The 17,664-nt window shown below is 36.5% G+C and overlaps 2 protein-coding genes across 2 annotated transcripts; both read left to right on the top strand.

Annotated features, from left to right (window-relative positions):
- Positions 1–204: 204 nt before the first annotated feature.
- On the top strand, positions 205–7,213 carry LOC145218161 (uncharacterized). The gene is made up of 2 exons (XM_080085557.1): positions 205–2,170; positions 5,250–7,213. Exons 1-2 carry the CDS (start codon positions 207–209, stop codon positions 6,136–6,138), a joined length of 2,853 nt encoding a protein of 950 aa, XP_079941683.1. The 5' UTR covers positions 205–206; the 3' UTR covers positions 6,139–7,213.
- A 2,676-nt stretch (positions 7,214–9,889) lies between these two features.
- On the top strand, positions 9,890–11,554 carry LOC145217899 (uncharacterized). Its single transcript, XM_080085281.1, has one exon. The coding sequence runs from the start codon at positions 10,024–10,026 to the stop codon at positions 11,017–11,019; it is 996 nt and encodes a 331-aa protein (XP_079941407.1). The 5' UTR covers positions 9,890–10,023; the 3' UTR covers positions 11,020–11,554.
- Positions 11,555–17,664: the final 6,110 nt, after the last annotated feature.

The following is a 17,664-nucleotide window of genomic DNA, read 5'->3' as shown; positions in this document are numbered from 1 at the left end:
ATTTCAAAAAATACCACGCAGGCCACTCAGAACCTTCGGGTTGGACACCCCTGGATTAGCTGTTTGGCCCAGTTTGTTACCAAAAAGATTTTTTCAGGTAGTATTATTGTGGTTTAATTGTGTCGGGCGACTCACACTAAAAATAAACCTGATAAATGTAAGATTTGTGTAAAACTATTTGAAACAAGAGAACATTTAAAACACACATGATGACACACAACAAAGAGAAACCTCATCGATGTGATGTTTGTGAAAAAAGATTTAGTCAGCGTGGACATTTAAAAGGTCACATGTTGACACACACCAAAGAGAAACCTCATCGCTGCATTGTTTGCGAAAAACGTTTTAGCGCAAGTGGAAATTTAAAAAGCCACATGCTGCGACACACCAGTGAAAAACCTTATCGATGTGATGTTTGCGACCAAAGATTTGGGCAAAGAGGAAGTGTAAAAATACACATGTTGACACACACCAAAGAAAAACCTTATCATTGTAATGTTTGTGAAAAAAGATTTAGTCAAGTTGGGAGTTTAAAAAGACACATGATGACACACACCAAAGAGAAACCACATCGATGTGACGTTTGTGAAAAAAGCTTTAACCAAGGTGGAAACTTAAAAACACACATGTTGACACACAACAATCTGAAGCTTTATCGATGTGATGTTTGTGAAAAAAGATTTCGTCATGTTGGGACTTTAAAAAGACACATGATGATACACAACAAAGAGAAGCCGCATCAATGTGTTGTTTGTAAAAAGAGATTTAGTCAGCGTGGAAATTTAAAAAGCTGCATGCTGAGACACACCGAAGAAAAACCTTATCGATGTGATGTTTGTGAAAAAAGATTTAGCAGAAGTGGAAGTGTAAAAACCCACATGTTGATACACACCAATGAGAAACCTCACCGATGTAATGTTTGTGAAAAAAGATTTCGCCAAGTTGGGACTTTAAAAAGACACATGTGGAAACACACCGCAGTGAAACCTCATCGATGTGATGTTTGTGAAAAAAGATTTTGCCAAGTTAAGGCTTTAAAAACACACATGTTGACTCACAGAAATCGGAAACCTCATCGGTGTCATGTTTGTGAAAAATGCTTTTACCAACGTAGTCATTTGAAAAGGCACATGTTGACACACACCAGAGAAAAACCCCATCAATGTGATGTTTGTGAAAAAAGATTTTGCCAAGTTAAGGCTTTAAAAACACACATGTTGACTCACAGAAATCGGAAACCTCATCGGTGTCATGTTTGTGAAAAATGCTTTTACCAACGTAGTCATTTGAAAAGACACATGTTGACACACACCGGAGAAAAACCCCATCGATGTGATGTTTGTGAAAAAAAATATAACCGAAGTTGTAACTTACAAACACACATGTTGATACACACCAATGAAAAACCTCATCGATGTGCTGTTTGTGAAAAAAGATTTCGCCATGTTGGGGTTTTGAAAACACACATGATGACACACAACAAAGAGCAGCCACATGAATGCGTTTTTTGTGATAAAAGATTTAGTCAGCGTGGACATTTGAAAAGACACATTTTGACACACACCAAAGAGAAACCACATCGCTGCATTGTTTGCGAAAAACGCTTCAGCGAAAGTGGAAGTTTGAAAAGACACATGCTGAGACATACCAGTGAAAAACCGTATCGATGTGATGTTTGCGAAAAAAGATTTCGCACAAGTGGAAGTGTAAAAACACACATGTTGACACACACCAAAGAGAAACCTCATCCATGTAATTTTTGTGAAAAAAGATTTCGTCAAGTTGGGACTTTAAAAAGACACATGGTGACACACATCGTAGAGAAACCTTATCAATGTGAAGTTTGTGAAAAAAGATTTAGTCATCGTGAAAGTTTAAAACTGCACACATTGACACACACCAAAGATAAACCTCATCGATGCGATGTTTGTGAAAAAAGATTTCGCCAAGTGGGGGCTTTAAAAACACACATGATGACACACACCAAAGAAAAACCTTATCAGTGCATTGTTTGTGAAAAAAGATTTAACCAAACTGGAAACTTAAAAAAACACATGTTGACACACAACAATGAGAAACCTTATCGATGTAACGTGTGTGAAAAATGCTTTAACCAAAGTGGAAATTTGAAAACACACATGTTGACACACACAAATAAAAACCTCATCACGTGATGTTTGTAAAAATGGATTTAAGTGAAGTGGAACTTTGAAAACACACATGTTAAAACACACCGAGGAGAAACCTTATCGATGTGATATTTGTGATAAAAGCTTCACCGCAAGTGGGAGTTTAGAAAGCCACATCACAAAACACAGTAAAGACAAACTCCATCCATGTAATACAAGTGCAGGTTTAGCAGGAGTGAAAATTTGAAATAAACACATTATAAAACACACTCTGAAAAAAAACTGATGTATGCTTTTGAATTATGTATGTTGGCTTGCACCAAAGTTAAATCCCCTTTCTGTGCGAAGCACGGTGTGTGCTGTTTGTAAGAACGTTTTAACGCTTTTAGTTTCTTAGAAAACTATTTTTATTGTTAGGGCATTTTAGATTTTATCTTGCAATTGTTTTTAGGTTTTTTAAAATGCCAAAAAAATATCAAATGTTAAACCATGCATTTCACGAATCACTTTTTTTTGTTCAAACCTAGTCTGCCAAAGAGACAAGTAGGGTCAATTTTATGTAGTTTCGCTAAATTACCTTGCCCAACCCCTTAAATACAAAACAAAGTGAACCCGAACCGAACCTGAACCCATACGACAAAAAACGGTTTGACGCCCTGAGCAAGAGAGTTTTATTCACGTTACGGCCGCCAGAACATTTATTTCTAACAAACATATTAACGGCGGAAAAACTCGTCTGTGTGGCTGTACGGCCTCAGATTGTGCGCCCCTGCACTAAAAACTAATACAGCCGCAAAAATCACTGGAGCTAAATTATTAAGTTGGCATCGCGCACTTTTAAAACCCAATCAATGCATACGCAATAAACCTTTTTACAACAAAAAACGCAACAGGAAGCACATTTTTTAAACCAAATTGGATATTGAAATAAACACACATGATGACACAGGCTGAAGAATAAACAACAAACTTATGCATTGTTTGTGTAAAACGAATTTCAAAAGTTATTTTGTATTGTATTAATATTGTGTTTTAATGATTTGTGCTGATTTAATGGAATTTCCATTGGTAAAATGTTTGGCTGTTGTTTACTAGCAACAAACTGTTTGAATTCGAATGACCCTTTTCGCGTCTCGTCTAACGCCCTAAATAATGTTTGTGCACTAACGCTTATTGACTAATTGCAGTAGCAGACTTTTGTTCACTTGGTAACTCATTGTGTACAAAGTTGTTTGTGTTTACTCTGAACGCGTTGGTCCTGCATAAGCGCAGTCGTTGGAAAGTTGCTAAGTTGGGCAATACCTTCTGAGCACGTTACTACCCAGACATTACGATTCTCGTTACCTACACAATAAATCTTGCTACAGTGGCCTTACGACGTACAACTATTCTCAAATTTCCATTCTGACCTAAAAAACCTCAGTGATGGCCTACAAATATGTCACGCTTGTTATCCGCTTGGAATAATAATTGTGAATCAATTTTAAAATTTACCCGCTCGTATCAACAGACCCATTAAATTAAAACACATAGTTTGATGCGATATTTTTTACTACCTAGGAGGACTATGTTTGCTTGAAACGACCTACTTTAAAGTGGTCGCGTAACTACTACCATTCGTTATCTCCGGCTTCTTTGTCCGATAGCCCTTTTGTCTTTTGTATTCAAGTAAAGTGGTCAAACTGACATCTATTTTGTCCGTTGCTACCTGAGTCGAAGCTGTTCAGTTACTGGCAGTTTCTTTGGACGTTAGCATGTTAGTACTTAATGTGGTTGGTAGTGGCAAGCGTATTTTTGATTAATTGAAGTTTAGCTTTAAGCTTTAGAATCAAGCAGTGTATTCTATTGCAATTCGTGGATGGCTTAGGTTTAAATCAATACGAAACAATGCAGTGTCCAATGTGTAAGCATTAAAAAAGTAGGTGGGCGCTTTATACTTTCATTTTTACGTTCTCTGTGTCGTAGAAGCTGATGTGTTTTTTCTGTGTGTACAACATGGCTGTGTAGGATGAGTTATTGCTTCTTTCGGTGATTTGTTTGCATTGTAACGAAGTAATATTGTTTAAAATCTTGTTGTACAAAGTTGTAGCAATCTTTTGATATCAAATAGTTCGAACCAAACGACCCATTTAAAGTTTACATAGAAACCGCCCACCGCATCTTGAAGTCGCGTACTCAAACAAATCACTATTGTTTGCGGTCCCAATTGTTTGGACAATAGCCGAATGTCCGATGCGCTATGCGTGACCAAGCGATATCTTTCGTATAATTGGTGAGTCTTTGTCGTTCTCGTTTTCTTTTGGTGTTATGTACCAGTGTTCAATGGACTTTAATTCGTTGATGGATCGCTCAGACAAGAATTGCTACAGAAAATGTTCAACTTGTACAACATCCAATTGTTATAGCACATAAAAACGAGATAAGTTAACCCAACATATAATTAAGAATTGACTTGCGTGTTCTGGAATAAAACAAAAGTCAAATGTTTCCGGGTATAACAGAACGTGCAAACTTCGAAAGTCGCAGTAACGCAATAACGATTTAAATAACTCACTTGTTCAATAGCTATTGGTTGAAGTACTGTGGTCAAACTCATAGGCGCCGAGTTTTACCAAAATGCATGGTGGCGGACGTCAAATATGACGTCACTTTTGCTTGGAACAAGAAATAAACTCAAAGCCCAACAAACCCATAAAATGCAACGTTCGTCAAAATCAGAAGAAAAACGATTTGTTTAAAATATTATTAGTTGGCAATTGAAACACGTGGATTTAACGTTAAAAATGTTTCGTCAAATTGCTGCTGCTTCACATTTATTGCATCACATTTACATTGTACGACAATGGTCAAACATTCACATGCAGACAATTGTCTTTTTGACGTCATAAACAAGGCACTAACCAACACAATTGCAGTTTTAAGCTACGATTTGTGGCTGCATCGCCAGCACGCTTGTCAAAAGGCAAAAAAATTCCAAATTTCAAAATTTCCACGGTGGCCACCACCGTGCTTTACAAACACAAGGTGGCGGCGCCTGATTGTGTTCATCAGCATTACGTGATTTCTTTATTTGTTTAAGGTAGCGTTCCTGGCCATGTAACATTTATTGTAAGATTAATGTTTTGAAAGACATATGTCGACTCACAACAAAAAGAAATTTCATCGAGGTGATGTATGTGCTAAAGGATTTAGCCGAGGAGATAGCTTGAGCAGTCATAAGTTGACACACACACCAACGAGAAACCTTTTCAATGTACCAGTTGTGAGATTCGGTCTCAGTGGAGATTTAAAACAACAGATGATGTCAATACACACTAATGAGAGACCTCGTCGATGTGATGTTTGTGAAAAAACATTTAGCATCTGTGGAAATTTGAAAAAACACATGTTAACACACACCAATGAAAGACCTTATCGATGTGGTATTTGTGAAAAAAGATTTGGACGTGGAGGAACTTTGAAAACACACATGTTGATACACATCAGTGAGAAACCTCATCGATGCGACGTTTGTGACAAACGGTTTAGTCGAAAAGGAGGTTTAAAAAGTCACATGTTGATTCACACAAAAGAGAAACACCATCAATGTCAAATTTGTGAAAAAAGATTTGCCCGGGGTGGAGCTTTGAAAAGACACATTTTGATTCACACCAATGAGAGACCCTATCGATGTGACGTTTGTGAAAAAAGATTCACCCAATGTGGAAATTTGAAAACACACATGTTGACACATACAAATGAAAAACCCCATCAATGTCAAACTTGTAAAAAAAGATTTGCCCGGGGTGGAAGTTTGAAAACACATATGCGGACACACACAAAGGAGAAACCTTATCGATGTGATGTTTGTGAAAAAAGATTTATAGAAGGTGGCCAATTGAAAAATCACATGGTGACACACACAAATGAAAAACCCCATCAATGTCATATTTCCGAAAAAAGATTTGCCCGGGGTAGTTATTTGAAAACGCACATAATAACACACAACGATGTGATGTCCGTTAAATAATATTGTTTTCATCGAAAATTGCTCAAAATCCAAATGAATGTTTTGATACGTATTAACATTCAAATAGCAGTTCTCAATCGCAGAGGTCACCAAACTACGGCCCGCGACCACATTTTTTGGTTTGCCAAAACGTATTAATAATTTTGTAACATTCAATAATTAACCCACTGCTTACGAGAGTTTACCTGCCGCGATATGTAGAGCTGATATTACCTAGTTACGTAGGATTATAATGCCCGGGATTGATCCAAAGCCAGTTTGTTACGTCACAAACAAGTGTTAATTGTGCGCAAACATTTGCCTTCTTTGGTTACTTGTGACGTAATAAACAAGCATTGCTCTTAAGATGAGACTAACCACACAGTTTAACAGTCACATCACCAGATTTTAAATGAGATTGTTGAAAGACTATATTTTGGCGCCCTGTAAAAATTGCCTAGCGGACTTTGAAAAGACGGCACTAGGGCAAGAAAACTATGCGGCCCGCGAGGATTATTATTAAACTTATCCGGCCCGCAGTGAAAATTTTGGTGACCCCTGGCCTATTGGATGGAGAGTGGTTACTATAATTTGAACGCAAAAATGCACGCTAACGAGAATCCCTACATGTTAAGTAAATTGTTAATGCTGAATATATTTTATTGTTGATATTGTTGATGCTTTTCAAACAAAATTAACTGCTTGTAAAAGTGTTTTATAACAACATGCTCGACCAACCCAGGTTGCTAAAAATACGGTAATTGTTTTACTTGATTGTAAAAACGCATGTAACTCGTCTTGAACTCGAACAGATTGTAGCAGACACTTTGTGCATTTTCGTTTGTCTATTCATAACCGTTTCGTTCTATTATTTTTACAATAAAAGGTTCGCCACACAGAAAGGGTCACATGCACCACAGTGGCTGGACGCATATTTGATGTTTAAATTGGATTTGAAAGCATGCTCTAGCAAAATCTTTAGCAGAAATGGCATTTTTCAGAACTGTAAATTCACCATAACCACTACATGCAGTATTCAACACGTCGCTGATCGCTTGCTTTGATTTCAGTCGAGTGAGTCGAATTGCTTCCTGTAATACGGGTTCGTTCAAAAGTGGGAGGTCGCAGCTGCACAACTGATTCAGCAATGAGGTAAACTATTGGACATGTTAAATTTTTTTTATTTCGGACGATTTCAGTATGTTTATAACGCACAGGTTTATAAGTTTATTAATGGTCTGTTGAGGTTGTGTCCATAACCTAAATAAAGTTTGCAAAATGTAAATGAAGCAAGCTAAACGTAAGTTAATACTGCACATGGGTAATTTTTCACGAACATTTGGCGTGAAAGTTTTAATCGCGTTTGTAATCGCTTGTTTTGACGTTTTACACATATATTTTGGAAATTTGATCAAGCATAAAATAACAAAATATGGTTAAGTTACTTTTTTCTGATAAATTCTGGTGATAAGATCAGTTTAATGGCTTTAATTGCAGTTTTGACAAACTTTCAGACATTATAGCTTACAGTGTAGATCAGGGGTCCTTCACCAGGGGTACTTGTACCACTTGGTGGTGCGAAGCACCAAAGCCGGGGGTACCACGTACACTGTGAAATTATACGCCATTTAGACATATCTGTGAAGAATGCGTACCAAGTTACTTTGTTATATGTCTTTGACTGATGTGATTTGACTTATTGTTGGTGTGCTGTAAATACTGCTGAACCTATAAGACTGTTTTAATGAGTTGAGTTTGTTTGACTTGATGCGTGTATTCAACACGTAAGATATAAATACAGTTTAATTCCTATTATTACAATTTTATTCATTTCCGTCGGCCATGGTAGACAAGGGGTACGATCGCTTAAAAGATTAAGAAACACTGGTGTAGATACTTAACAATAAACTGTATCCCGGGGAAACGTACAAAATAATAGATCCGCGTTTTAAGCATAAGATATTTTGTCCATTAACAAGTGCAATTATTTAATTGTGTTCATCCCATACATACTAGTAACTGAGCTACGTAACACTTTTTTAGCGGAGTTGACTATGACCACTGAACATTTATGTTGAAGTATTAATTTTTAATACATAAACGCAATAAGTAAAATCGGCACATTTTTTACAATACTACATACGATTTGAAACGTGGTATTTTGTCTGCAGCTTAGCATTTATTGGATCGATGCTATACTTACATGGTATTTTGTCTCGTGTCAAAAATCACTTGAATGTTGCACATACAAAACATTTTGTTAAGAACTGTACGAACCACTTTGTCAGTGGAATATGCACGACCTAGTTTTTGACCAATACAAATGACGCTTGTAAACGGACACGCTGAAGAAGGAAATTGTTGCACAGCTGACTGTCATATTGCAAAGCCAGTTGGCTTGAAACTTTAGTCGAGAATGTGTCATGTCAGATAGTGGAAATGCACGGAATAATTGTTTGCGCTGCTCATAACATCTTGCGCTACGTTCAATAACCGTTATAACATGCGAAGAAGAATCTGTTTATCTCGGTAAATCTTTCTATTTAGTTGAATATAGGTTAAAGTATTTTGAACAGGTGTTTTCTTGGACTTTGAGATTGAAAATTCAGGGATCCGTATTCTCATGGATTTTCCTCGATTAAACGCATTTTAAATTGTTCGTTTAGCTTAACGACGCGGTCGCGGACTGTGCGTTGCGTTGAACGCATACTTGAGTGGGTGAAAGCGTATTTGACGAAGATGCAATTGTTTATCCAGAACTGAAGTGAGCAATTCTATTTTCGTAGTTTCTACTTGTTACTATGCACCAGTTTTCTATGAATTTTATTCCATTGTTGTTTCGTGCATCGCCCAGATTAGAATCAAAGATCAAAACAATCAACGTCTGCAGAGTACAATAGTCAAAAGTGTTAACAAGCAGGCGAAAAATTCTTACGGCAATGCCATATCTTCTGTAGGGTTAAGAAACTAATGTGCACATAACAGTGTAATTGAGGGAACAATGTTCACAAGTTTTAACGATTGGTTTATTTGCTGTACAGTGTAGCAGGTGATTGATGCTATTCGTAGATATGTTTGTATTACATTTATGTAGAAACTGACAACGAATTAAGTCAATATTGTATAACATGATACGATGAAAGGTCTCAAGCGTAAACCTTACGCAGGAAACATTTGTCCAGTTAGCCAGCGCAGTATGTAAACATCTTTGTTCTTATATGGCTGATGTCTATTTAACAGTAACGACAACTAAGGATTGTAGTCACGTTCCAATAGTCAAGTTCGGTGTGCACAGTTAGAGCCCCACGCATTGCAGGTCTCGTGCTAATACGAGTATGGAGTTTTAGATGAAACTGTTCACTTATGTTTAGGCGAGAAAACAAGTTTTCAAGTTTAATAGTTGCCTTATTTTGGTGAAGACAAGTTTAATTTCGGTGAAGACAAGATTAACGGTTAATATATTTGTTTTGTTTCAAACGTTAAAAGCATTTAAAGAGTTTAACACATAGCTAAGTACCCAGCACTTCCCATTTATGCTTTAAAACAATTCACATGATATATTGATATTTAAGTAAAAAGAGGAAAAAGGCTTTCATAGCTTGTAAACAAACCGACAAACTTGCACACACAAAACAAAGCTGAAACGTGTTAGCTAGTAGAGTAGTAATAAATTTCTTCCAGAAATGCATCCAACGAAAATGCTTTGCCATTAAAGCAATTTAATAAGGTATTTTGTTCATCAGCACTACGAATTATGCGACGTTCTTGTTTGTTCAACCTAGCATTCTTGGTTGTACAACATTTATTGTAGATTGATGTTTCAGGGGGCATATGTTGACTCACACCAAAAATAAATTCCATCGAAGTATTGTTTGCGAATAAATTGAGTGGAAATTAAACAAAAACATGTTGACACACACCAATGAGGAACCTCATCAATGTCACATTTGCGAGAAAAGGTTCGGTCTCAGCGAAGATTTAAAACAACACATGTTGATGCACACTAAGGAGAAACCTCATCAATGTGATGTGTGTAAAAATACATTCAAACGAGGTAGATATTTGAAAACACATATGTTGACACACACAGATAAGAAACCCCATCGATGTGATGTTTGTGAGAAAAGATTTCGCCAAGGTGGTCATTTGAAAAGACACATGATGACACACACAAAAGAAAAACCTCATCGATGCGATGTTTGTGAAAAGAGCTTCAGTGCAAGTGGAACTTTGAAAAGACACATTATGACACACACCAAAGAAAAACCTTATCGATGTGATGTTTGTGAAAAGAGCTTTGCCCAAGGTGGAAATTTAAAAAGCCACATGTTGACACACACCAAAGAAAAACCCCATCTCTGCATTGTTTGCGAAAAACGCTTCAGCGAAAGTGGAAATTTGAAAAGACAGGTGTCGACACACACCAAAGAAAAACCTTATCGATGTGATGTTTGTGAAAAAAGATTCAGTCGGGTTGAAGTTTTAAAAACACACATGTTGACACACACCAATTGGAAACCTTGTCGATGTGATATTTGTGAAAAATGCTTTAAACAAGGTGGCCATCTGAAAAAGCACATGTTGATACACATTAAAAACAAAACTCATCGATGTGATGTTTGTGAAAAAAGATTTACCCTAAGTGGTAACTTAAAAAGACACATGTTGACACACACCAAAGAAAAACCTCATCGATGTGATGTTTGTCAAAAAAGTTTCAGTCGGATTGAAGTTTTAAAAACCCACATGTTGACACACACCAAAGAAAAACCTTATCGATGTGATATTTGTGAAAAACGCTTCACCGCAAGTGGGAGTTTGAAAAGACACATTATGACACACAATAAAGACAAACTCCATCGATGTAATACAAGTATTAACAGAAGAGAAAGTTTGAAATAAAAACACTAAGATACACACTCTAGAAAAAAACCAACTGGTGTAAGATTTTGAATTATGTACGTTGTTTTGCACCAAAGTGAAATTCCCTTGTGTGCAAAACACGCTTGTGTGCTGTTTGTAAGAACGTTTTAATGCTTTTAAATTCTTCTATTTTTTATTGTTAAAGCATTTTAGCTTTTGCCTTGCAATTGTTTTTAATTTTTTTTAAATTGCCAAAAAAGAGTAGCAAATGTTAAACCATGCATTTCACCAATTATTTTTTTATTTTTTTAAACCTGGTCAAATACAACGAAAGTTTGGCAAAGCGACAAGTAGGGTCAATTTTGTGTAGTTTAGCTAAATCACCTTGCAGATTATCACGTCCCGGTCAACACCAAGACCATATTAAAACTGAGAACTGACAAGACTGTGTTTTGTTACTTGCAATGAAATAAGTTCAATTTGTTGCCGCAGGATATTTGTTAATGCTCATCACGAAACTGAAGAATACAATGTAAATCGTCATTTGGCGTGCAGTGTAAATAAACGTTGTTTTACGGGTTCATGTTTCTATTTTATCCCTGTGATGTCTGTTGGATCGTCATGGTGTTAAAAATAGATATTTCACTTGTTGTGTGGTCTCTACACCACCATAGTTTCTAACACGAAAGCTGCTTTAGTCTATTCAAGTAAACAATAAAGAGTCCCGTTGAAAAACCGCACAAGTAACACAAATGAAAGGTAGCAGAGATACGTCATCAATAGGCATGCGCCACTTTGTTTCATTCTGCACGACAGGGTTTCCTATGTGAACGTAATAAGTGGCAATTTCCTGAACCACATATGATACGAACACGTACTAAAGGCGGAGGTCGCAGCTGCATAACCGATTACTGTCTAAAGTTCTTCATGTACGCACAACAAACGGTCTTAGCAGCCCATTTAAGCTTTTTTAGCAGCGTGGTTTTCAGTAAATATTGTGTCAATGGCGCTTTGCCTCAAATTAATCGACTGATGAGAAACAATATGTTGTAGACTGCGCATGATATAGTGTGCAGAGCTCATTGTTGTAACAGACCTTTTCTAAGTGGTACTTGGTAATGGCGCGTCCACCGAAAGGTTATGAACAACTGTTTTGAGTGATAAAGTGAATGTTTTTCATCACACTACTTAGTCTGCGCCTTACAACAACACCATACTCGTGAACATTGGTGGCTAGTGTATAAGCACTGCGAAATTGCAGCATTTGTATTTATTTTGTATTGATGACATTCGAATAATAAGTCTGTTTTATTTGGTTAAGTCCGTTTTATTAGTCCGTTTAAGTGTATAATTCCCACTTTACTCCTTAGTAGCCATCTACTAGTTCCAACACTGCACGCTCCAGTAATGCAAAACAGTTTGTTGTGTTAACGTGTTAATGAATATTCCAGGCATTCTTATTATTTCATAAGTAGAATAACCTTAAGCACCTGGTCGGCATGGACGCTTCATGGCTGATCCCAGGATGCATGTTTTTTTCTCATTCATTTTTTACGTAGTTTTCCTTTGCATTGAAGGCGAATTAGATTATAAAAATGACGTTTTATGTTTTATCCGGGATGTCTTCGTGTCTGAAGTAAATTTAATTTACCGTTCCCAAGTAAATTGAACTGCTTGACAGGTCAGCTTGTTTAATAGGCCTACCGTGCTGTGATTTATGTCGTTACATTTTTGGGATACCTAACCTGTGATGTTACCATTAAAAGAATGATTGCATAGTTCATCTATTTTGGGAGCAGACACGTTTTAATGTGTGTTGTTTGTGAGAATTCTAACGGATAAATAGGTCGTGCTATAACGCTTAGTAGGCAACAAACACTTTGATAATTACGTATGCTCCGTCCGTGCTACATCACATTTTAAAGTTGCCCCATTAGCAACAAATTACATGAACTTTATACTTTGTAACCTCGATATTCTTGTTACATTTATTTTCTGCAGATTTATGCACACAATTTTACCATTCTGACTCCCACTTATAAAAATCCAAAATTTAAACATACACTAGTGCAATTATTAGTTCAGAAACCAAAAAACAAAAACATTATGTACAGTAAAGATGCTCCGAATTTGATTCACCTATTTGTAACGTCATTAGGGCAATTGTATGAAGCTTTCAGGTTCTTACAATTAGAATCACAAAGGTAAGAAATCCGTATATGCCTCAAGCACACTATAAGAACAAATGTAACACAGGTAGACTACTTAGAATCATCTAATCATTACATATTTTGTCGTGTTTCCATCATGCCTTTGTACATTGCATCGCTCATATCGGCTAAGACTTGTCTGAAAGCGACGTAAGTAGTTGAACCAAACTCCAGCTTGTAGTTCTCGCACAAAACTTGCAACACAGCTTCTTCCAAAGCCTGCAAAATACAGCTTTTGTTCGCTTAACTATGTTCAAATTAGTAATAGTGGGCTGATCTGGGGTTGGAAATACCAACCACATGGTTGCAAAGGTGTCTCGGAGAACGGGTCGGGATTCGAACAACCAATGATTTAAGGCCGTGCTGGTCCTAAACTTTATTTAGTTCAATAATTTAAGGGTTGTATTAATAATTAAGTCATCTCAAAGGCCAAGCTGGGATCGCAACCACCAACCACTGGATCATCTTAGGGATCAAAGCATGGATTAGAACAAGAAACCTTATGACTATCAGACTATTACACTTACCACTGGACCGCCAGTGTAACTTACCCTTAAGTGCTCAAGTTCGAGGTCAAGACTGGCATGAAATGTTCCCATCCTAATTCCGGTTTGGTAAAAAACCTCTGGTTCTCCGATCAGCATTATCAGTTTCCTCATAGCGGCAAATTGCCTAAAACAGAAAGTGTTGTGTTAATCCGGTTCTACACAGTTTTGTGGCAACACATCATAGTCTCTGTGACGTCATAATAACCACACAAAAATAGACACGTGGTAACGTAAGAGTTTGACGTCATGCAGGACCCACTGTGATGTCAGAGCGACGGTACACTATTACAAATAAACTTACAATATTTCCTGCAAGTAAAATCGCTTTTAAAAATCTGACATTTATGTCTGCTCTTTAACAATCGCTGAAATGGTGTTTGTGGCATCATAGGCGCATTATGACGTACCTCGAAATGCGGACGTTCATCTCCTCGTTTTCCTGTAACATTGCGATAGTGATGGGGCGATCCGCTTCTTGAGGAATTCCGTAATATCTAAACACGTTTCTGGAATCCAGATTTTCGTTCAACATTCTGCGATATTGAAATTGCAGCAAGGTATTCCGTATTTTTATTTGAATATGTTTAATAAAACACAAAATAAACTATTAGAGCGTCCAAGAAATAAAATCTTAAATGTTTTGCTACTTATAAACTTTTACCTAATTTTCAAGCGAAACGATGCAACAGACAAAGGTTTGACGCAACATTATAAGTTTTAATCATAAACTACTTTTCAAGTCCGTGTATAGTGTTCCTAATTATAAGTTTTAATATTTAATTTTTAGGATATGCCCGTTGTTTTTAGGTAAAACAGGATAGGTGGGTTTTGAACTACCAACCTTCGAGTAGTTAATATTACGTATGTATTACCTTTTAAATACCATTAAACCGAATTCGGGGTTATAATCTTCGTTGCAAGTTCCAAATGTGCGAGCAGCAATTTGAAGAACTGCATCGGTTTCGAATTTCGACAAAGGCATGGCGCTATGTTTTTGTTGGTGTCTAACCACAGACAAAGTACTATTATTACTGTGTGTACAAATTAGCAAAAAACAAACAAACAATAAGGCACAACGATTTACAACAAAGCCTTGGCAAAAATGCATTTGGTACCAATTAAAATGCGATTTGTCCGGAGGTGCAAAATAGGATAAGGGCAATCATCGTAAGGAAATCCGAAAAAAATAAACACCTTAATACCAACCACTTATACCATCAACAAACTGCTATTACTCCATTCGCTCCCATCACTTTGCATACATGAAGCGGGTTTCCTAACGAGCTTCGTGCAATCAAAAGAAGGGCTTGTTACATGCACGACTTTGCACGTTTAAAGTGAGTTTCTTAACGAGCTTGGTGCAGTCAATTACAGCATTTGTTGCATACACGACTCAACACGTTTAAATCTTTTTTTTTATTAAATTAAAGCGGAAGAGAGCGTAAAACTGTTTTTGCCACGACCTCAACTATGGATCGTGTATCAACACACGCAGCGGTTAATTTTTTTGCCATATACGCACCAAAGTACCACAAGCAAATACAAAATCCGCTGGACAGACACTCCAATGTTTTTTGTTGTTAAAAAAGTGTGTGTAAATAATTCAAGGTATTTTCTGTCTGGAACATCAAATTTGCTACCACTTTACGCAGAACGTTTTTTTAACATTTATTGCGTTTATTTTGAGAAAATACTGTTACGACACTATACTTTTCTTCAATAATTCCTCCTACTGTTTTCGTATTAACTTCAGAACTAAATAGTTATTTTTTTTTATTTGTCTCAATACGCCAGGCTCATTTAAGACGTTATTCCGAATCAGTCGCTAATCAAACATTTCCCTATCTTACGGCAAGGTATCTAAACAATTTACGTACTTTCCCTAAATAGTTTCTGTAACAACGAAATGTCTAAACCAGGGGCTGATTACGCCTGGAGGCAATTTTTAGTTGCACAAGTTATTTAAAATCCATATTCAAGTACTTTTCAGAACAAAACTATCACAATATTCGAACGCACTGGTACGAATCTGATTGCTTTTATATTGCTATTCAAATTAGCTTACACTTACCTCTGCTAAACACCTAAACGGTAGTGGCACTTAAGCCATTAAAAGTTTTCATGACAAATAAATTGTCACGAGAACTTTAAAAGGTTGCCGACCGCTGGACTAAACATTATAGTTATAGCGTTATTATCTTAATAGATGAACATATCAATCATCTATATTTATTATAGCTGATATGCCAGTTTAATTGGTATGAAAACTAATAATTACAGTGTGATATGTATTAAACAGTTTAATACGTATTTAATTCTGACCGTTGCTTTGTAGATCATATATTATCAAGCCAATTTCACTTGTTTACTTTTTAATTGATCTCAAATTTTGTCTGGTTATATTTAGACCCAAGGCGTGTCATTCTTTCCGCTTAAGGTTCTTTGTATCAATGTCAACTTTAACGGTTTGTTCCTGCGCAACCACGGGCGAAAAACCCGGGTAAGATGACATATACCTCTGTTTGGGTGTACCATTTAGCCGTGCTGAGCAATGCTCTATAATTTCATCACAGGTTACAAACAGAGGCGATTATTTGCGCTCAATCCCTAAATTTGTGTTTAGTCGTGTCGATGATATAATTTGTTATGGAAGTACTTTTAACAGAAGTGAATTATCTTGGCAACCTGAAATTTCGTTTTCAAATAAATATAAAATTAAAATATTTTCGAAAGTTTGGCAAAAGCTCTCCCAATCGAACAACAGCACTATGCAATGTGTGTTGAACAATCGGCAGACCACATGACTAAACATTAGCGTTATCTTAATAGATGAATCCATCAATCAGGTATACTTAATATAGTTTAATATAGCTGATTTGATAATTTATAAGATATAGAAATTAATTATTACGGTTTAATATACATCTAATATGTATTGAACAGTTTAATACCTATTTTAATTCTGGCGGCAGCTACGTAGGCCAAAGCTATGAAGCAACTTAGCTTTTAATTGAACTCAACTTTTGCTTGGTTATCTTCCGTTTGCACTGCGATTTTCAGTGAGTAGCTGAGTTTACCAAATAAAATTTGATATCTCATTTTTAGATCACAACAACTTAAATCACCACATAAATTTATTGTTACATATTCTAGATTCAAAAAAGGTTTATATCAATCTAAATTAAATACTACTTTCTCAGTAAACTATATTTTGGCAATCGGACAGGGTTCTTACAGGCTGTGGTGGATGCATTCTTAACTGACTTTCGTGTTTTCGTAACATGCTGTGGCCTGAATGTAAAAAACACTGGTTATCAAAATGCATTTGATTACAAATTCTTTTCTAAAACAACAAGAACAACATCGGGATTTTCTGCTAGGTGGCGCAACGGAGCACAGGCGTTTATGGTTCTGACTCAGCAATTTGGGTTTATGAGAAGAATAATTGCCCAGTCAGCACCATAAACGCCTATGCTCTGTTGCGCCACCTACCAAACCGGGCGCAAGCTGAGTTCCAGTGTTAGTAGTTCTACCCAACAAAACTGGTGACATATTATGGAAAATTATTACAAATCTGAGTGTGGTGTTCCTAAATCTTTATTAGATCAGGGGTTTCAGAAAATATATTGCTAATGAAAAACTTTTTATTTAATCTAGGATAGTAGTTTTTTACCTTTTCCCAAAAAATGTGTCACTGTTGATGTCTTGCGAACCAAGGAAATATCCAAATTTTAAACTGTAATGGGAAACCATCATATGATATCGTGACGCATTCACGCCAATGATGTCACAATACCTGTTGACTTACGTCTAAGACCTTGCTTTTTTACATAGGTTGTACGCGTCACCTTACTATTGGATGTTTGGCTATGGCTGTTTTTAACACTTTTTTGTCGTTTTTGTACACTAGTTGCATTGTAAGCGTT

The sequence above is a fragment of the Phallusia mammillata genome, chromosome 3 (genome assembly GCF_965637545.1).
Source record: "Phallusia mammillata chromosome 3, kaPhaMamm4.hap1.1, whole genome shotgun sequence".
NCBI lineage: Eukaryota > Metazoa > Chordata > Ascidiacea > Phlebobranchia > Ascidiidae > Phallusia > Phallusia mammillata.
This window is presented reverse-complemented; position numbering and strand designations above follow the sequence as displayed.

What these genes read in the sequence shown, in the direction of transcription:
- LOC145218161 (XM_080085557.1), top strand. Translation starts at nt 207, where the DNA reads ATGATGACACACAACAAAGAGAAACCTCATCGATGTGATGTTTGTGAA. An exon ending in ACAAATAAAAACCTCATCAC is followed by an intron (nt 2,171 to 5,249) that starts GTGATGTTTGTA and finishes GTAAGATTAATG; the next exon opens with TTTTGAAAGACATATGTCGA.
- LOC145217899 (XM_080085281.1), top strand. Translation starts at nt 10,024, where the DNA reads ATGTTGACACACACCAATGAGGAACCTCATCAATGTCACATTTGCGAG.